We start from the raw sequence: 22,053 nt of genomic DNA, 5'->3' as shown, positions 1-22,053 counted from the left end.
TACATCACAAATCATATTGTTGAAGTAGTTATAATAATTAAGTTCTCGTTTGTTTCTTGAATGCAAATTCTTTATCATATAAGTATATTATGTGAAAATCAATAGTCAACGGTCCTTTGAGTTAAATATTGCCATTTTCAGATAATAAAACTGAGTTTCAAGAGATAATGTAATATATCTACAACTACAGGCTAACAAATGGAGAACTGGAGTCTGAACCCAGAGCTGATTCTCAAGTATATTACTCTAGAAGTATTATGTTGCATTATGCTCTATACCTCTAAAGAGAAAGCTCTGTGATTTAAAAGGTTGAGAATTTCCCTATGTGTTTTTTAAATTTACTTACTATAGAACAATCATAAGCAGTTTAGTCATGGCTGTTAGACATTTCAGTTTGGTTTAAAAACAGTTCAATTTGTACCGTGTTGGTCATAATTAAACCACACCAGATTTCCTTTGAGAATTTAACCATAACACCTTGTGTGTGTCCTCTAAGTTCAATTTTCTTTTCCTCTTACATTATATTTTAATTGAACATGGAAGTTACATAGACTGTTTGACCAAAAGTACACTGCCATTCAATCAATGATGAAATTTCTTTTCATAGCTGCTAGGCTGTTTAAGCTTTTATTTTCTTGCTAAGCATTCTCTGCCTTTGTAAAGCACTCTAGTAGCTATATTTGCTTAGCTTCTAATTTTGGTTTTGCTTTATGTTTTCTCTCTTTCTCTTGGTTGTCCCTTTCTTCTTCCCGTGACACTGTATTTGCTCTTTCCGTGCATCACCTGTGAATACCCCCTGTGCTGACCAATCAGCTGTTGGTGAAGGGGGTGAATGAAACTCTGGTAGCTCAGAGGGTTGTTCCTGCTCTCATTACACTCTCCAGTGACCCTGAAATGTAAGTGTCATCCCTGACTTTTACGTTCAGCATCCCTTTCAAAAATGTGCCTGTCAGGAAATAGCCATCAGCTTTAGAATTCATTGTAGAAGCTCTTTGAAATAATAATACTGGCTGGGCTTGGTGGCTCAGGCCTATAATCCCAACAACTCGGGCTGAGGTAGGCTGAAGAAGGAGAATTGAAAGTTCAAGGCCAGTCTTTGAAATTTAGTGAAATTGTGTCTCAAAAAAATACTGTTTTTAAAGGCTAGGGGTGTAGATTAGTGGTAGAACACCCCTTGATTTAATTCTCAGTACCACAAAAATAATAATAGTAGTAACATTACTGGATTATGCTTATTTGATTTTTAAGCTTTATCATGTTACTGTTCATACATCGTTTTTTTAAAAGTGAACCCTCACAGTAAGACTAATTTGGAGGCCGTGTATTGGCAAAAAAAATATCAGTAGTATTAGTATTCAGTTAACATTTTCAAACGTAAAATGTGCTGATGGACTATTTCTTCCAAGCCAAGAAAGGATGCTCTGCTAATCTCACTAACAGGTTGTTACCAGTAAGTGTAGTGGCATGAACCAAAGGCTTAACATTTTAATGTCTCATGTGAGTGACTAAACCAAGAAAGGCCAGTGAGTCTGCCTGCCCATCCTCAGTCACAGCTAACCCAGTTCTCATTCCAGTTTACCAAACCATTTTTTATTGCATGTTGACTGGTTTACAGCTGACTCTTCGAGGCATGAGTGAAGCGTTAGTTGACAAGCGGGTTGCTCCGGCCCTTGTTACCTTGTCCAGTGATCCTGAATTGTGAGTTTCACAGACTGCGACCTTAAGTTATCCTGCCTGTCTTTTTGAGCATTCTTCTTGGTCTGCTTTTTAAAATTTTTAATTTGTCATTGCTAGAGACTAATACAGTATTTTTACCTACTATGATTCACATTTTATTAATACTTTTTATCTCAAAGAAAGTTTCAGTTTCTTTCTTTTTTAATTTCTAACAGCTCTGTCAGGATTGCCACAATTCCAGCTTTTGGCACTATTATGGAAACAGTTATTCAAAGAGAGGTAGGAAATCACCAAAATGTATTTATATATGTGTATCTCATTGAGGTGATGGTGACACATTACCACACGTGTCCCCATTGATAGGGGCAGAAGGATTATACCTTTTATGTTATTTCTTAGTTGTGGGCAGAGGAGTATCTCATATTTGAAAGCAAGATAGCCTAACTTAATAATAGGCATATCCCCATATCCTAAGGAACTAGTCCATATTCCATATGTCCAGTCTTCTCAACTAATTAATTAATTAATAGGCCAACCTCAGATGTTCTGTTTTAAGTCTAACTGGATATTGGAGTTTTGAGTAAGCTTTCAAATCAAGCCTAACTCCAAAGCCTTATATTTTCTAGCCAAACTGTGTAAATTCTTGATTGCAAGTTTGCACAGACTTGAAAATTATTTTACAAGGTAACAGTAGGATCACAAATCTATTTTACAAATGAACAACAGAAAGCACCTGTATTCTGATAACTATGTCATTGATGCTACCAATCTGGTATCATCTTAATACTACATCTGTCACTAGTGATTCAAGAGAATACCAAAGCTTTCCTCCCTAAAGGTGTATTTTGAAACTGTGATTCCATTTCAAGTTTTTTATTTTCTGTCTGTAACATTAACTGTAAGACACATCTCAAAATTAGTATCAGAGGTTTATTATTTGTTTTCATATTGGACATGTCTTTACACAAATGAAAAGCCCTCTGGATTAGAAAATAAATTACTTGTGGATATAGTCCCTGGTCACTTAAATGTAAATAGTGCTTTTCATTTAATGACATTTTACCAAAAAAAGAAAAATTTAATATAATTTCTTTGTCATAAAGATTAAAATTAAGTAATTTAGTTAGAAACATTTTTAATTTTTCTTGGTGAAGCAACAGAAAAAAAAAAAAACATCATTCTGCAACACTTGCAGTCTTGGCAGAATTTCAACATATTCTTAAATCCTAAAATAAAAAATGTCTTAGGGAAATATGAGTAAGATATAAGTCATTAATGACTCATTGCTTTCAGAAGGTGGATGATTGGGTAACTCATACTGTGACTTAAAAGTTATCATTTTGATACAGAATCATAAATTTAACCATCTTTGCCCTAGTTACAGGGTTTTTTCCTTTTGGTTTTACATTTTATCAGGGAATATTTTTATTTTTTTAAAAAAAGAATTAATAAGAATAAAAAATGTGAAAGCTTTTCTGAGCTAAAAGACTACATAAGTATTTTATTATATCCAAATGTCTAATTTCGTGGGGTTATAAATTGTTTGAACTTACTGCTGTAAGCTTTGTTTAGTATGTATATCTTTCATTTTAACAACAGTATTCATTTTTAATATTCTATAAAATGACAATATAATATCCAATTTTAAGTTACTAGAAAGAGTGAAAATGCAGTTGGCTTCTTTCCTGGAAGATCCTCAGTATCAAGACCAACATTCTTTGCATACAGAGATCATAAAAACATTTGGTAGAGTTGGGCCTAATGCAGAACCCAGGTTCCGAGATGAGTGTAAGTTGCATTTTTCTACCTTTTTTCCTGAATTGTCAGATCAAAGCCAGAAGCTTCTCTGAGGATTTGTCACCTGTTAAATAAAGCCTTGACTGTGTTTTATCTTTTGTGTGTTGAAAACTGAACTCAAAACAAGTTATTTATTATGAATCCATTGTGGTAATTTGACATCATAAGGTGCTAATTTATCCATGTTTGAGGAATATAGAAAATTTCAGTACATATTTAGACAGAAAGACATACACATATCCACACATGTGTATATGCATACCATTCAAGTTCTGTTAACTATTAACTGCATGAATGCTTTATTCCACAAAACCCCCCACACCCCTATTCCTTACTATATGTTATATTATCATATATTCAGTACATAGTATATATTTGGTATACTATATATCAGTTGCTCTAATACATGTGAAAAGTGACTCTAAACTTCATTATTATAGAATCATTTCTTAATAATAGCTAATTGCAAAATACTGTGCTGCCTTGTGTTTTGAGGGTTTTTATTATTCATAGGGAAATTTTGTATTTCTAGATAAATTTTTTATTTTTGGTTTTAGGTGGATACAACATCTTTATTTTATTTTTATGTGGTGCTGAGGATCAAACCCAGTGCCTCAACAATGCTTGATGAGCACTCTACCACTGAGCCACAACCCCAGCCCCTCTAGACGTGATCTTATGAAAGCTATGCATTTCTCCAACTTAGCGTGTTGTCAGCATGACACACCACTTTGTTTTAATGCAGTTTGTTGATCAGCTAAATGATCTGCATGATTATCTGCTAACACATTTTCTCTAGTTTCTCTTTTTTTTTTACTGTGGTCCTCAACCTTTATGACAATAGTTTCTTTTGGTAGCTTCAGTCCATCTAGAAATTATTTCTCCAGACACACATCAGTTATCATTGTTATACTTTAGCCCTTGATTTTAGCAATTTGTCATGATTTAGAAAGGGCCACAGGATCAACCACTTAATAATCAACTTGGTTTCTAATACAGAGTTGGATTCTCCAGTAAACTAGTTTTTGCAAATCCAGCCTGATATTATTTCTTAACATTTTTAAGATAAGAGTAATCAAAAAGTATTAAGTCAGTATTGAGGCTGCAGGGTCCAAAACATATGTTGAGGGAGGACACCACACTTCAGAAATGGTCTTTTCACTGTGCAAATGTATTCATAGTTAACCAACCAACAGAAAAAGCATTGGTATTTTAGTTTTGCAATAGGGCTAGACCCACATGTGGTAACATCAAATTGACAGATGATTTTAGTAGGAGCTCTGAGGTACTTTGACTTCATTGAGGCTGTAATTACTCTTAGGCAAAGAGAAACTCTTGTCTTCTGGACTAAGGGGATAGTATAAATAGTATTGGGTCTTTAGGTTATACTGTGACACTTGAGTTAAAAACCTCTCGAGCATGATCTAACCTTTGTATGTACATTCAAAAGAAAAACTGTTGATCATCTATGAAGGATCAGTCTGGATTCCTATACTTTTGTTAGATCATTGGAGTCTTTTTTCTCAGTCATTCTAGGTCTACAGTTATTTCTCAAAGCAAACATAGTGTCTGTATCTTAATGTCTAAAATTTTGAGGAACTTTTAAAAATAATCATACTACTTCATATGACAGATTATTTATAGAGTAGATACATACCTATTATATTTGTAGGATTTGCATAACAAGGAACTTTCTTCTCGTAGTAGCCCTAAATTAACAGTTAAAAATGGGCTTAAGAAAAAAAAAATGAGCTTAAGAGAAGATTTAGGATAGAAATTCCCACTGCTTAGGGCTGGGGCTGGGACTGGAGCTCATCTAGCGCTCATCTAGCGAGGCGCTGGGTTCGATCCTCAGCACCACATAAAAATAAATAAAATAAAGGTATTGTGTCCAACTACAACTAAATATATATATATATATATATATATATATATATATATATATATATATATTTAAAAAAAAAAAAGAAATTCCCACTGCTTTAGTAGATCTAGTAAACCATTGTCCCTGACATCTCCTTTAACTTATCATATACCTGCAAATACATTTTTATACAACCTTTCACGTTTTGATATAATCAGAATGGTTTTTAAGATAAAAATCTCTCCCCACCTTCACTGGATTTATTGTCCAGTGAAGTGGCTTATTTAACTGTACTCAAGCAACTCCCTTTTGGAGTTTAGAGGAAGAATAGAGAATTTGGGAGTGGTAATGTCTTCCTTGGAGAGTAGCATTTTAGGTACGTAGATTATTTGTCCCTCTACTTCTTAACTAATAGAGGACATTAGTTCTTTCATTAACCTTTGTTTTTCTAACTTTTAGTTATCTCGGGAACTTTGGTTCTGATTTTTAAGAACCAGTTGTTTTTTATCTGAAACCCTATGGAGTTAGTTTGTTTTTAGTTATTTTACTTTGTAAGGTTTTCTAAAAATATTCAGTGATATCCTGGAAATTTGCTAGAGGGTCAATTTTCCATTACAAATTAGTTTTTTTTCTTGGTTCCTTATTTCACATCTGAGCACATTTATTTAAAAAGAGGAAAAGATTTCCTTTACTTTTACTGCCAGATCTACCCTAGAATATTTTTTGAAAGTTTTCTGAAATATAGTTTTAGAAATTCTCCTGTTGATTTATCTTTATTTTAGTTATGATTTTTAAATCTTTGTCCAGTCTGCCCTGAAGAAGACAACTTTACAGTTGTTTTATGTTATGTATTTCCTATTCTTTTTCCCTGTGAAGATTAATTTTAGAATTATGCTCACCTAGGCTACTAAACCTTTTCTTAGTCTTTAGTATCCTACTGCTTTTAACCATTTAAATCCATCTGATGTATTAAAATTAAGTAATTAGAACAGATGAGGTTGCCCAGGATAATACAAGTACAATGAAATCTTGGATTCTATAGTACATTTTTATGTTCCTGAGAATTAAGAGGATCCTTATGTAAAGCCTTTAACTACCTCTACTTTAAAGTTTAAATTAACTTCTATAGATTTATCTTTTAGTCAAGCATTTTTAAGGAATATTATACAGTATGATCATTGTATTTTTTTAGAAAAACTGAGGAAAGGTCAAAGACGTAGGAACAATAAAAGGGCTATGCATGATTAGATCAAATGGCAAGAAAGGTAAGTTTCAGAAGGTTGGGTTAGAAGTGAACTATAGCCTTTGGGAGAACCTAAGCCATCTCTCCTAAGAATCCTAGTTTTAGTGGGAAATGGTATTCAGAAAACACAGTCTTGGGCACTAGGGATTGCTCATTGCAACTGCATAGGTTATTGTTTCTTCAGTCATTGCTTTTACTTTATTTTTTTTTAATTTTTAGTTGTAGATGGACATAATACGTTTATTTTATTTATTTTTATGTGGTGCTGAGGATTGAACCCAGGGCCTTATGTACTAGGCAATCACTCTACCGCTGAGCTACAACCCCAGCCCTCCCCACCATTGCTTTTACTTTAGTAGTAGGCTATCTGTATTTATGAAGCTTTACATTATTCTATAAGGGTATTGAACCCTCAGAACTTAAAAATTCAGGCACCAGTGCCATTTGACATTATTTTTTATGAAGCATTTTAGAAACTAAAGGTAATAATATTATTAGGGAGTAAAATAACATTATTAAAAAAATTGTGAGTTATTGAGAAAATAATTAGTGTATTATAACAATAATAATATTTTTATTAAAAAGCTTGTTTGTAAGGACAAATAACACAAGATATAGGTTGTTCATATTTGTATGTGTGTGTGTGTGTTTCTTTTTTCAAAATTGGGAAAATGAATTACAGTGAGCCAAAATCACCCATATGCATCCCCATAACTAGTTAATAATTACAGTAGTAAATGATCTATTTCTCCCAAATCCCAGATCACTTTTTGTTTTGAAAAACATACTTTCTTCCTAGTAAGAATAAAAAAGCATAGAATGTTGATAATCTTTTGAAAGCATCCAGCAGTAAATAGAATTTTAGAAATTAAAACGGTAAATCTTTTATAAAGTATGAGGGTTTCATATGCGTGTTTGGGATAAAAATGTAACAATTTCTTTTTTCTTTTTCAGTCGTTATACCACATTTGCATAAGTTAGCCTTGGTGAACAACTTACAAATTGTGGATTCTAAAAGACTGGACATTGCTACCCATCTTTTTGAAGCCTACAGTGCACTTTCATGTTGTTGTATCCTTGCTTTATCAAAGTATATCTACCTTTTTGTAACCAATTTTACAATGAACCTTAGTTTCAACTTATAAATATGTAGAAAATTGAAATTTTTATTTTCCTTTGTCCGCTTCTTTTTTACAGTTGTTTTATAATTTTAAAAATAACTTAAAATTCTGTTTATATTTCTACCTTTTTAAAATAATAAGTTTCTTAGACCGAATTTTATTATGTTAATCAGCTGTGTAACAGAGCAAAAAATAAAGCCAGAATGAATTATAGTCAAGAGACTTCCATTTATCAAAAGACTGCCTTATATATGTCCTGGCAGTTAAGTTTTTCAGTGAATATTTAATTGTTGGTATCCGGTGAATTTCTCTTACAGAGGTATCACTCATTGGAAAAGTACAGGGACAACTAGGAGAAAACTTAGATCATATAAGCCCACATCAACTCTATATTGTAAATAAAGAAGCTAAGGCTTAAAGATGATAGTGACTTATTCTGTTTTTATAGTTAAAAGCAAAACTGTGACCTGAACAAAGAACTTTAGTCATTCTCCCCCAACTCCCATTAAATATTCTCTTTACTATCCTATGCCTAGTAAAATAAAAACTAAGAGGAAGTAAAGATGGGCAAAATGAATACCAACTTCCTGGCTCTTATTGAAAGGCAGAAGAGTTCAAAAAAGGAAATAAGAGATTGAAAAAAGATTAGAATGTTGAATATTCAAATAGAATAAATCTGCACACTAGACACAGAATCAGAGAATTATGATATAGAGGAATCGGAAAAATGATAAGAGGTTCCTGGAAAAAACAGCAAAAAGGAAGAGTTTCAGGTTTATGATTTCTGATACTGAGTATATAATGTTCTTAGATTTTTACATTTTTCCCAGTTGTTTACACATGGTTGCTTGTTACTATTGGTGCATTTGAATTTATATAAAATAGTGAGATTCATTGTGAAATATTGTACAGCATTTAATAACAAAGTAAGCAGGTACTTTTAAATAAGATAAATGCACAACATTATTGGCACTGGATTTTTGACCAGAAAGTATCGTGGGAGATTGTTTTTACTCAGAATAAAACAGAAAAAGTAGAAAAATAGAGCTGTCTATTAAGGAGCTGCATGTCCTTTTGAAACTATTAAAACTTTTAGATAATTGGATTCATTATTGAGTGTACTTTATTTTTGGAATCTACTACAAATTACCAAATCATATGGATGATATAAACCATGTTCTTTGGAATATAGATTATGAAGTGGGCATAAGTACCCTGTTTTAGTAATATTGTACCTCAATTATGTGTGTCATCTGTAAATTTAATTCTACTAAAAGGAGAACTTACTATCATTCCTGATTTATCTTTTTGGCTCTTTAAACTTAGAGAAAATAGAGGAAGCAAAAAGAGGAACTGATATTCTGAATTAGCAAGGAAGAATTTTTTAACAATGGAGAAGTGACAGGATCCCTGCAAAAAAGTAGTAATAACACGTCAGAGTTTTATCACAAAAGAAGGAAAATATTGTTTCATTCATTAGACTTAAGCAGAACTCATGTATAATATTAGTAGAGAGTTTCTAAAGGAATGTGCCAAAAAGAAAATGATCAAAAAGATCAAAGTTTTTATCTTTATAAAATCCAAAAATCAAAATTTTTATCTTTATAAAACAAAATTTTCCAAGTGGGAAAGACATTGGTTTCTGAAAAGCATAGAAATCTATATAGAAAAATATTATCATGCATTTCAATACACAGATTGTTCCAAAAATAAACACAATAAAAAGTTTTTATAGCAATATGATATAAGAAAGAACCATCCTAACAATAGTGCTTAAGAAGTCATGAAAAGCTAGAAGGAATTTAGAAATGTTTAACCTGGAGAAGGGATAGCTTGAGGATAGAAAGATATTTTGACAATTGCAAGTACCTAAAGATTAGAAGGAATGGTAGGTACTGTATAGCTAAAGGTACAGAGCTAACACTAAACAAGCTGAGGTTCCAGAGAGACCAGTTTTGTTTATGGGGAAAACTTTATAATTGGTCTATCTAAAACTGCAGTGATCTCGCTTATTAAATTATAAATATGCTATCATTATGAACAATTAGAACCCTTTTGACCATCATTCATCAATGAGGTAGAGGCTATTTCAAACATGAGTAAATGATCTGTATATTTGCAGAGCTTGAAAGACTGTGATTCTTTGGGGAAAAGGTGAACTGAAAGGAGGAAAGTATCTTTCCTCTTTTCTCTAAATAAAGCCATCTTAAGCTTCTCAATCCATGCCCATATTTCTGACATCACAGGCTGCTAATCCAAAGGTCACTCACAGCTTTATCTTGGTGGTACTTTCCCTATATCTAGAGAAGAAAACTACATAATCATTAGGTTGCAGCCCTCTGTATGTTTATATTTTTAGTGACTATTGAATTTATAAGCCACTAATTATAGGAGCTTTGTGCACAATTTTTATTTAAAACTGTATTTTCAAGGAAATATTTATATATTATGCTGATTTTTCTTGATATTTTTTATTAAAATTATTTTAAATTTATTATAATTTATAAAAATTTTATTTTAATTTTTTTCAAAAATAATTAAGCCATCTTTCTAAGGAAATTTATTTAGTGTCATTTTTTACTTTAATATGGTATAATCTTTTTAAAGAACTAATTTAAATAGATAACAGCTAGAATAAGGTAAGAATGTGCCAGAATTGATGTGAATGAACAAGATGAATTATTTTCTTGACAAATATATCTGCTTTCCTGATTCTTTAGAATGTCAAGATAATCAACAGAAATTAAGATGAGCAGGAACTATAAGTAATACTAAACTGATAGCAAAATCTCTTATTACCTCAAAACTCTGTTATCCAAGTCTATCAGAACCAATAGAAGGTCAGTTCAACAGGATGATTAAAATAAGAAACCAGGAAAATGATATAAACCTTAGATAACTTATTTTAACTTAAAAATATACTTGTATTTTTATCAATCTTGATATAAAACTGAGGCATCTCTTTTGTGGGAATCATTATAGTTAAATATCTTTCTTAGATAAACCACATCCATGGTGCATTTGTGTATAATTTTAAGATTAAGGTTCTCTTAACAGGATCCAGAAACATTTCTGATACTGAGTATATAATGTTCTTAGATTTTTACATTTTTCCCAATTGTTTATACATGGTTGCTTGTTACTGTTGGTGAATTTGAATTTATATAAAATAGTGGGATTCAGTGTGAAATATTATACAACACTTAATAACAATGCTTTAAGCAGTTTGCCCTTTTTTCCCAAAACTTTCAACTTAATTGTCATAGAAACATTGATTTTCTTTTCATACTCATTTAAATCTGATTGTTTCATGATTTAATTGTCATCCTTTTTTCACACATTTACATAGCATATTATTGAATTGTGGTATACCAGAATGAATGCCACTAGCATGAATAGATTGTGAGAATAAACACAGTAACCTGCTCCAAATAAAGAATCATACAGGACTGTTTACTTACGCTGAGCATCAATAGAACATAGTCCTCCTTTCAGAGGGCTTCTTTATATTAACCTCTACTGTTTGGTTGAACATTTGGTTTATTAAATTTTTCTTAACTACCTTCTCTCAAGTCATTTCAGAGGATTTAATGGTAAATCATTTTTTACCTGGCCTCAGGTGTTTACGCACTGACATGGAACATCTCTCTCCAGAACATGAGGTAAGCCACTGTGATTATCACTGTTATCACTGTGATAACACTGTTATTATTTGATATGTTTCAATATCTCCAATATGTTTCAATATCTCCTGTGCAAGCTTTCATTACTCTTTATGTAAGGCTTGATTGTGATATGTTGTGTTTAATTTTTTTTTAATTTAGCTCAGTGTTATTATTTGATTTATTTACTAGTTGTGATATTTCAAGCAACTGCTTTAACATCTTGACGCCTCTGCTTAATTCTGTGAAGTAGATATAACATGCTCACCTTCATTTTAATTAATAAGAATTTAATAAGATTTACATGGGTGAAATGTTTTATAACTATAAAATGTTAATTATCTCTATCAACTTTCTTAAAAGCCAAGTTTCTATTTTCTATCTCCATTTCCTCATAACTCTTTCATTTCTTGCTCTTTGCCTCCTGCTTCCTCTATCATTTGTATCCTCAAGCTATTTTTCTGCCAGTTTTTCCTATTATGTTTGACTTTTTTTCTCCTAAGTGAAACAAAAACTTCCCTTCGTTGTTTCCCATATCTCTTTTTCTTCTCAGTGTCTATACCCACTCTTTTCAACTTTCACACTGTCTATTGGTACATATGCCTACTTGCAAATCAGTTCCTTAATACATCTTTTTTTTGTTGTTGTTCAAATACTAAGAAGCATTGAGTTTATTTACATCTATGAATTTTTTTTAAATTAGAAACAAACTCAACAAAAGACTTGTTCTTCAGTAATATTAACTTTTAAATTATTTTTCATGTCTTTATACATGTAGTATTTTTTTGCATTAAAATTCTTATTACACATATATACCACAATTTTTCATATCACTGTTTGTATATAAAGTAGGTTGACACCCAATTTGTGTCTTCATACATGTACTTTGGATAATGATGTCCATCATATTTAATTCAGCTTCTTGCCGGTCTTCAAAACATTCCTTTATCTCCTTCAAGTTTTTGCTTAAATCTCAACTTTACCTCAGTGCCTACCCTGAACTAAAGAAACCTAAAAAAAATAAATACTAAGTGATTGAGATTTGGGAGTGGGATACGCAAGGAATGCTGGGGAATTGACTCGGGGCCTTGCACTATACCCAGCCCCCAGATTGAGATCTTTTAAAATTGTTCCTGTATGCCACAGTCTGGCTGGGCACAAATGCCGCAGTGTGGCTGGGCACACAATCACGAGCCACCACACAGCTTGTAGATTCAAACAGCAACTCTTTATTCCCGAACTCACACCAGCCGTCTACAAACACGTTCTGGGGAAATCCACGTTCTCTGCCCAAACCCACGTTCTCTGCCCAAATCCACCTCCACTGGGCTTCTGTCTCCCAAAAAATACTGTCTAAATCCCGTGAGAACTCAAGGGGAACTCAGGCAGCAGGATACGCCCTATTCCCAGCAGGAATAATCTTAAACCTTAAACCTGGAACCTAAACCGGGAACGCCCTAAACCCGATTATCTTAAACCGGGAACACCCTAATCCGCCTTGGTCCTTGAGCAAGGTCACCTACATTCAATGTCACTGCAACATGGGGTACGCTGGCAAGGAAATTGTCATACCTACTTGGCTAATGGCTCCCAGCACCTGTATTTAGTCTAAGGACCTAATATGAATCCTTTAACAAAGTAACTGCCATATTTTTAAAATTTTAATCAATGTGTTAGTTTATGAGATACTCAAAATTTAGTTAAAACTTTAGATAAAACCATCGTGTTGTGCTCTTCACTAAAGTAATTTTTCTCAATCAGGTTATTTTAAGTTCTATGATAAAAGAATGTGAACAAAAAGTAGAAAACAAGACTGTCCAAGAGCCTCAAGGGTAAGACATTTTTTCTTTAAGGCTTCATATTTACCTTAATTTTTCTATCTAAATATTGTTTATAATGTTTCATGTTGTATTATTTTGTAGTCATTTATTTAGAAGACAAGAAAATTATTCAGTTCAGCTGTTCTTTCAATGCTAGTCCATAAACCATCTCATCAGAAGTATCCCGGGAATTTAAAACTCGGATCTTGTCCTCATGCTTTGTACCTTCCTCTCAATATTGTGATTCACCCTAGGAATCTTTACATTTAACAGTCTCCAAAGAGATTTTGCTGTGGAGCTGGATCAGGAACTCACTGATCAAAACAATATCTAGAAATTTGTGTCAGAAATTTGTGAGCTAGGTGGCACATGCCTGTAATCTCAGCTGCTTGGAAAGCTGAGAAAGGAGAATCATGAGGTTAAAACCAGCCTCAGCAATGGCAAAGCCCTAAGCAACTCAGATCCTGTCTCTAATAAAATACAAAATAGGGCTGGGGCTGTGGTTCAGTGGTCAAATGCCCCTGAGTTCAATCCCCAGTATCAAAAAAAAAAAAAAAAAAGAATTGTGTCAGAAGTTGAAAGATATAGCTGTTTGCTGCATAAACAATTGTAAATTTGGGAATGTCATAGCCAAACTAATGCTTCTAAACAAGCTAATTAGAATTCAGAGAGTCAATGAAATTAAAATGTGACAAGCCAGGCAAGGCTAGGTGGCCATTACCTATAATACCAACTACTCTGGAGACTAATGGAGTTAGAGACCAAGTCAGGCAACTTAGTGAGACCCTGTGTAAAAATAAAATAAAAAGTCTGGAAATATAAATTAGTGGTAGAATGCTTGCCTAGCATGCATGAGGCCCTGAGTTCAATCCCCAGTACTGCGGGAACAAAAAATAGTGAACACAGATGAGGAAGAGTAATTAATGTTAGGCATTCCGAAAAGGAATAATTTACAAATAGACTTTGTGTACTTTAATTCTTATTGAAGTAATCTTCAGTGATTAATTTTAAATGGATTCAAACATTAAAAAAAAAAAAAAAAAAAAAAACCTCAGAGTGTTTTCTTTAAGTGTAACTATTAGGAGTACGTTTCATCCTAGCTACTCTTTCATACACAGAGTCTCTTAGTCTTTGATGTAACAGAACCTTTTTTTTTTTTTTTAATTAAGCTTACTAGGATAAAAGGAGCTCTTCTTCATACATACCTGCTATTTCAGCAGTGGAGGATTCAAACAATAAGAAGAGCTAACTAGGCACAGTGGCACATGCCTGTAGTCCTAGCAACTCAAGAGGCTAAGGCAAGAGTGTTGCAAGTTTGAGGCCAACCTCAGCAACTTAGACCCTGTTTCAAAATTACAAAATAAATTTTAAAAGACTAGGAATGTAGCTAAGTGCTAAAGCAGTCCTGGATTTGATCTCCAGTACCCAAAAAATAATAAAACAATAGTAATGTAATGAAACAAAGATTTCTGATCTAAACAAAATCTCCAAAATAAACACCAAAACAAATACTTACATTTATTTATTATATGTTAAATATCAAGATTATTTGGTGTCTTCAGATTATTGTTTTAAAACGTGAAAATTTTTGGAACAAAATTCATTTTAAATGAAATTTCATGGATCTACATGTAGGAATTAAAATAGAGAAAAATATCTTTGCAAAAGATTGCTTTTTCTATATGTGACCCTTCTTTTAAAAATTCTTTTTAAAAAAGCTTTACTTGTGTAATCATGTTTTTTCATGTCATTCAGATCATCTGTATTGTTACTGATTTTTAGAGAATTTCAAATAAACACAAGAATGAATTCCCATGTTTTAATCACCCAGCTTCAATTCAGTTTTATTCCACTATTATACCATTTACTTCCCTTTCCTATATATACAGTGCTATTTATCTTTAAAAGATAACAAGTATTTTGGGGGCTGGAGTTGTAGCTCAGTGGAAGAGCACTTGTAGCATGTATGAGGCACTGGGTTCAATTCTCAACACCACATATAAATAAATAAAATGAAAAAGTTCCATCGACAACTAAAAAATACTTCTTTTTAAAAAAGGTAAGGAGGGGGCTGGGGTTGTGGCTCAGCAGTAGAGCACTCGCCTAACACAGGCGAGGCCCTGGGCTCGATCCCCAACACCACATAAAAATAAATAAATAAAGATATTGTGTCCAACTACAACTAAAAAATAAATATTTTTAAAAATCCCAGCCTCTCAGGAGGTAACAAGTATTTTTTAAAAACATAAGCAATAACAATAACTCCTTAATGTTGTCGATTCTTTTGTCCCCATTTAAATTTTGAATTTTTTCATGAATATTATCTGATTTGTTATTTAATGTTTTTATTATAGTTTGTTCTTTGAGTCAAGATCCAGATAAGTTCTGTACATTATATCTGGCTGATATGTTAAGTCTCTTACTCCATAGATACAAGGTTCCACTCCTCTTTTATTCTTCATAAAATTTGCTTGTAAAAGAAACTGGGTCATTTGTCCTTGAGAGTTTTTCACAGTTTGAATTTTGCTGACTACATTTCCCTTATATTGTTTAACATGTACTTCTGTATTTCCTGTAAATTTGGTAGTTGGGTATAGATCTAGAGACTTAATCAGATTCGGGGTGTCTTTGTTTCTTTGGGCAAGACTACTTCATAAGAGGTGGTGTTTTTTCCTCATAAGGCAGATAATGTCTGCTTCTTTCCTTTTTTGGTGATGTTAACAAGCTGTTAGTGACTAAAACCTAGTTCCACTAATTCATTACAGGTTACAAAATACAATTCTCTCTAATTCTATCATTTCTATATCCTTTATGAGCCAGAATACTTCAGAAAAGAAAATTTTTACCCCGTATGTACTACCGTGACCCAGTGTATATTGTTTGCATAGTAAAGATAAAATAAATGTTTGGGTTTTTTTTTTTTTACCAATTTTCAAAAAAACTGATTCACTCTCTGGTGAACACCACATAGTTGTTTTTAAATATCATTATGAACTCATATATTTAAATATAGTTGTTATTCATTGCATCGAATTATTCTAATTGAATCACAAATTATCCCATCTTTAGCCAATTTGAGCCCTTTCAAGTTGACATGTTAGTCCTGTTGACATGGCCCTTCTTCGCAATCTGGTATGACAATATCATAAACATACTTTGAGAGTAAGGGTCAGAGAGTAATACTGTTACAACTTTGTATATAAATTGTTCCAAGTAATTTTTTAAAAAAAGTTTTTTCATCATTAAGATTTATAAAACTGCCAGGCATGGTAGTACATTCCTATAATCCCAGCCGCTCAGGAGGTTGAAGCAGGAGGATCTGGAGTTCAAAGCCATTTTCAGCAAAAGCAAGGTGCTAAGCAACTCAGTGAAACCCTGTCTCTAAATAAAATACAAAATAGGACTAGGGGTGTGGCTCTGTGGTTGAGTACCCCTGAGTTCAATCCCCGGTATCCCCCCCCCAAAAAAGCTTAATGACATGGATTTGTTGTTGTTGTTGTTGTTGTTGTACTCTAAAAGTGTGTTTTGAAATATTTTGTACTTGGTAAGAGAGTTTTCTTTAAACACCAAATGAAGTAGGAAAAATATTATATGTTAATCTTTAACTTAACTCATTTTGTAACAAACAAATGTGTGAAAACATTAACCATATTATCAGTCAGTAGATATACAAGAGAGAAACAATAGAATTTGGGCATGAGTCCTTCTATCAGGAAGCTCACAGTCCTATAGTTAATCAAGACATTTACATAATTTTAGCAGAACAGAGACTTAAAAATACCAAATAAATAATACAGGAAGTATACACTGAAGAAATGAGAGGAAATCTGATACAGTTTTTCATGTGCAAAAATTTCTTCATTTTGGGCAGTGTACTCAGGATTGGAGATAAATAAATAAAAATAAGTAGATAGCTTTGCCCTTCAGTAACTTATTTTAGAGCAAGCCTAGACAAGATATGGAAATGGCATTGTGGTCCCTATTGTAAGTAATATAATAAATCCATGATGAAATTATACTGGTTATGTAAGTAAGGAAATGGTCTTAACTACCAAGGACAGCCAAGAGAGGTTCAGTGGAAGGCTTTGGGAGCCTCAGCTCTACCATACCTGTGCTCCCTCAGATCTTCACACAGAGAAGTCCATCTGCTAGGAATATTCTTACTCTGTCTTAGCTACTTCCTATTGATCCTTCAGGCCAAAGCTTAGATGTCACCTCTTCAAGGAAGTCTTCCTTCACTATCTCCTCCTCTGAAGTCTATTATAGATCAAAAATTCAAGAGGAAAACCTTGAACGGTAAAGAGAACTGCTTCTAAGTTCTAAGTGAGAATTGGGGCAGATAAATGTCGCGTTCCTCACAACTAAAACACTCAAGGTCACTCCAGGTGAACTGGGCTGCACGAAATAACCACACAAGAGACAGAGATTCCTTTTTCTTTGGGGTCCTGTGACAGCTCCTCTGACTTTAAGGGTCCGCAGAAAGAAAGAGTGCGTGCTGAACCCTTTTGTTGAGGAGAAGCCATTCAAATGAGGCAAGGGGTCAAGTTTCAGGGGATTGAGTCTAGCTTCGAGATGTCTGCTGTCAGTAGGTTGACTGACATCAAGGAAGGCCACACCCAAAGGCAGAGCAAGAGAAGGGGACACACAAAGGGCGTTTCCATGGAACATTCTATCCCAAATAGGGCAAAGGGGTAATTTCACAAAGGAACTGGTGAGCGTAGCTCAGTCCATGGGGCGACACACCTACATCTGAAGACGCGTCCTCAAACTTCCAGGACCGGGGCAATGTCCAGGTCACTATGAGATGTAGTGACGGTCAAAGCCTCTCCGCTCAGGGAAGGAGAATGCGAATCATTCAGAGTGACTACCTCCCACAGATAAAGGTATTAATATATGCTCTGATATTTGCTGTGACCCAGTAGGATAGCATTAAATTAATTGATTGTGATAAACATTTTTCCCCAAGAAATAGAATCAAATAGAAAATAAAGAGTATGTCTATTTTACTTAGTAAGGATGAGTATTTCTTTATAGATACAGTAGGTATCTCTTACTGGGAATCATTTTCAGAAAGTTTAAAAGCCCTGATCTACAAGAAGGAAATATAGTGCATAATTATTTTAATATCCTTCTTGTATTCATTAAATATTTAGTAAAATTCACTGAACACTTACCCTGAGCTATTGAGCAAGCCATAGTGCCTTTCCTCAGAGTGTTCGCAAATGAAGTGGAAAAAAGAAACAGTTAAAAGCGTAGATTAAAATAATGTTAAAAGACCAAAAAACAAAAATCAGCACTGTGTACAATGATAAAAGTTATAGAAGACCATGTTCTGGGAATGGTAGGTAAAGTATAAGTGGGTGAAGATGGGCAGGTACAGAACTTTGTATTGCTACAGTAAGAGGTTGGGACTTCATAGATCAGGAGTTAGCAAGCTTCTATAGACAGCAAATACTATTTTAAGCTTTGAAGACCATACTGCCTCTGTCACAACAACTCACTAGACTATTGTTATAACAAGAAAGCAGCTATTGACAAAATGTATATAAATGGGCATGATCCAGTTCCAGTGAAACTTTACAGTAGTAGGCAGCAGGCTAGATTTGGCCCGCTACCTGGAGTTTCCAGCTCTTAGGAACTCTGGGTCTCAAGCTTTAGGGTTTGTTAGAATTAACTAGAGATTGCTGGGTTCCATCTCCAGAGATTTTGATTCAGAAGATGTAGGGTGGATAGGGCTGGGGTTGTGGCTCAACAGTAAAGCACTCACCTAGCACGTTCGAGGCACTGGTTTCCATCCTCAGCACCACATATATAAATAAATAAAATAAAGGTATTGTGTCCAACTACAACTAAGATTATATTTATATATATATAGAAGATCTAGTGTGGAGTCTGAGAATTTGCATGGCTGACAAGTTCCCAGGTGATGTTGATGCTCCAAGTCCAGGAACCACACTTTGAGAAACACTGCTTTTTAGAAGTTGGATTCTGATTAAGAAAAGCAGGTGGAACAGATTGGAACACTATCATGGGATCCATGTTGAGATCAAGTGTGAGTGTGGATGCAAAGGTAATAGGAAGTGACACTTTTCAACCAGATAACACTCTAAGCGGTTTTAACATCCTTGATAACAATTGTCTTAATAACCCTACAAAGTGGATACTATTCCTATTTTCATTTTATAGATGACACAGAGGTAGGTAACTTCCTCAAAAGTCATCAGGCTTCTAAATGGAGGAGCCAGAATTCAAACCCAAGCATTGAGGTTCTTAAGACCATGATCTTAACTCACTGCCTGGGGCAGTGAGTTTGAGAAGATGGATTACAAATGTACCTCAAATGTGAACTCAGTTTAGCAACAGATTTAGATTGAAGGAGAACAGATATAAGAATTCCCAGATCTCTGATTTGAACATTTAAGTGGATAATACACAGTGCAACAAAACAGAACTATATGAAGAACAGTTCTGAAGAGGAATATTAAAATTTGAGGTAGAGCTAGGGAAACACCACAGGCAGTTATTTCATTGAGATTTAAGAACTATTAATATACAGGTGGTAGTTAAAGGCTTAGGTTCAGGGAAGTGATAGAAAGCTAATAGCCCTATGGGGAAGGTACTAGATTGTCTCCCTTTTACAGATTAATAAAACTTTTTCAAAGTCATGCAGCTAGTAAATAGCCAAGATTTGGACTCATCCCAGACTTGCTCCTAACTATTATTCTTTAATATAAATGATGAACATGAAAGTGCCAACTTAGTACAATACACAAAAACTCCCTTTTTAAATAGTAGTTTCCCTTTTGTGACACCGATTTAGAATGTATTGATAATATGTTACTAAAGAAATGAAAAGTGGATAAATTTGTTTTTTTAATTGCTTTACATGAATTTTTAAATTTCTTTCTTAGCTCAATGTCAATTGCTGCAAGCTTAGTGAGTGAAGATACAAAGACGAAGTTTTTAAACAAAATGGGTCAGTTGACAACATCAGGTGCCATGCTGGCCAATGTGTTTCAGAGAAAGAAGTAGAAGGAAGAAGGAAACCCCCAATAAACACTAAGATGGACCTCAAGCAGACTGGCTCCTTGTACTTGAAGTACTTGCCTTTTTTTATTTCCTCAGTTTTGTGTTCTTGCGTTATATTTTTATCCTAACCTCCAAAAATATTTGCACTGCTTTTGATTATTGCTGTATATCTTCTGTTGATTTGGGAATTACAACTGTGGTAATAGAAAATTGATTGGTTGGTCTGTACCAAGTACCTCTTCTATGTTCTTATCTTTAAGAATAATTTTATATATATATATATATGTATGTATATATATAGTGAAGAGGTTTTTGTTTTGTTTTTGTTTTTTATTTTTGGATGGGATATTAGCAAATATCTGTATTATACTCTAAGCTATTACAATGGTACTTAAAATAATGTAAATTTGAAGTCATTGTTATAAAGTAATAAAAGTGGAGATTACTTAAGTATTTAAATTATGAAAGAATAATGAAGACTTTTTATTGTTTCTTAACTGACTAGAAAGAGCCACCAGCATTACTCTGTGCCTTTTGGACTTCAGTTTGTGTGTTCTGTAGGAATTATGTGCATTCCATTCACACAGTATTTCTTTAGGCTGCTGTGATGAATTTGAATTACAAATCCTACAGCAAATAGATAATGACGAAACTTTCAACATTTCAGAGCTCTCATGAATATTCCTTAAGTAACTGTTTAAACCTCCCCAGCACTTCCATGCATGTAATGGACTCACCTGAGAAAAGACAGCACATAAGCATGGGGAGTAATGACCAAGGTAAACTTTGCAAAGAGTGTAGTAGACTTTAATGCTCAGAAAAAAATGTAACTGAGAAGAGCTAATACTTGTGAATTTTTTCCCAAATCAAAATACAAAAAAAAATATGGTTCAGAAATTTAATATCTTATTTATGTAAAACATTTTCTTGAAGATGTTTTCTGATGATTTTAATTCCATAGGTCACCTTTTCATTCTGTGTGTTACAGAGAAGTATTGAAAAGGACATTTGGGAAGTGCTTTTTTCCCTCTAAACTAAAAGTGACGTTGGCTAAATTATTATTGGTTAGTTACCACCTTAAAGTCTATTCTTAAAGTGACTATTCTTGTGTTTGGTGTATTTAAGTTAATATATAGTTCCACTGGGATTTGACTATTGTCTCTACAGTAATAGAACCTGAAGTAGAAAAGGATGCTGGACACAGAAAACGGGTGATTGGTTTGAGGGGTTAATGTGAGGCTTTTTTGAAAAATGAATATTTTGATAAAAGAAAATCATCATTTGAGCACGGTTGATACTCATAGGTGATTCTCATATTTGTTGTATAAACTGGTTTAATATTCTTGGAACATAGTTGGACTATATTCACTTCCTGGGAAAGCTAGCTTGCCATACATTCAAACTTACAAAATAAGTTGCAATAGGCAAAGCCATTTAAAAATTTCATTCTAAAATTATTTCTTTTACCTACAGTGAAATAATTGTTGACAAACTAGTTCTTCTGAAAACTGTTGGATTCTAGGCATTCCTGAGAAATTGAAAGTGGCTACCTTTCATGTCAAAAATATTGATCTATTATAAATAAAATGTTTTGCATACTTGTTTTGTTTGGAGCTATATGTTTTGTTTTCATTTGGAAACTATGTCCAGTCAAAAAAAAGAGAGCATATATTCATAAAAATGTACTTATATTTTAGAAATTTAATCTATATAAGTTACCAATATATTTCAGGGATGACTCAAAAGAAAAATATTTAAATTATCCCTTGCTTTGAACTATAATAGAATACATCTATGTTACTAAACAAATAGATATACTGTTCCTCCATATCCATTGAAA

General features: G+C 33.3%; 1 protein-coding gene across 4 annotated transcripts in view; it reads left to right on the top strand.

Moving 5' to 3' along the window:
- Window positions 1-21,814, top strand: part of Relch (RAB11 binding and LisH domain, coiled-coil and HEAT repeat containing) — a 99,531-nt gene extending 77,717 nt beyond the window's left edge. For 2 of the 4 annotated variants that reach the window (XM_071602688.1, XM_027949010.3), the window contains exons 23-29: window positions 814-896; window positions 1,893-1,956; window positions 3,327-3,465; window positions 7,536-7,652; window positions 11,276-11,364; window positions 13,126-13,196; window positions 20,096-21,814. In XM_071602688.1, the coding sequence (XP_071458789.1) occupies window positions 814-896; window positions 1,893-1,956; window positions 3,327-3,465; window positions 7,536-7,652; window positions 11,276-11,364; window positions 13,126-13,196; window positions 20,096-20,216 (684 nt within the window). In that variant the 3' untranslated portion in view covers window positions 20,217-21,814. Of the gene's footprint in view, window positions 1-813; window positions 897-1,615; window positions 1,699-1,892; window positions 1,957-3,326; window positions 3,466-7,535; window positions 7,653-11,275; window positions 11,365-13,125; window positions 13,197-20,095 lie in introns of those variants that run through there. The other 2 variants (XM_027949011.3, XM_071602689.1) reach the window with 2 other exon arrangements.
- The last annotated feature ends 239 nt before the right edge of the window (window positions 21,815-22,053 follow it).

This window comes from Marmota flaviventris, chromosome 16 (assembly GCF_047511675.1).
Source record: "Marmota flaviventris isolate mMarFla1 chromosome 16, mMarFla1.hap1, whole genome shotgun sequence".
In the NCBI taxonomy this organism is placed as follows: Eukaryota; Metazoa; Chordata; class Mammalia; order Rodentia; family Sciuridae; genus Marmota; species Marmota flaviventris.
Note: the sequence above shows the minus strand (reverse complement) of the source record. Positions and strands in the feature narration are given on the sequence as shown.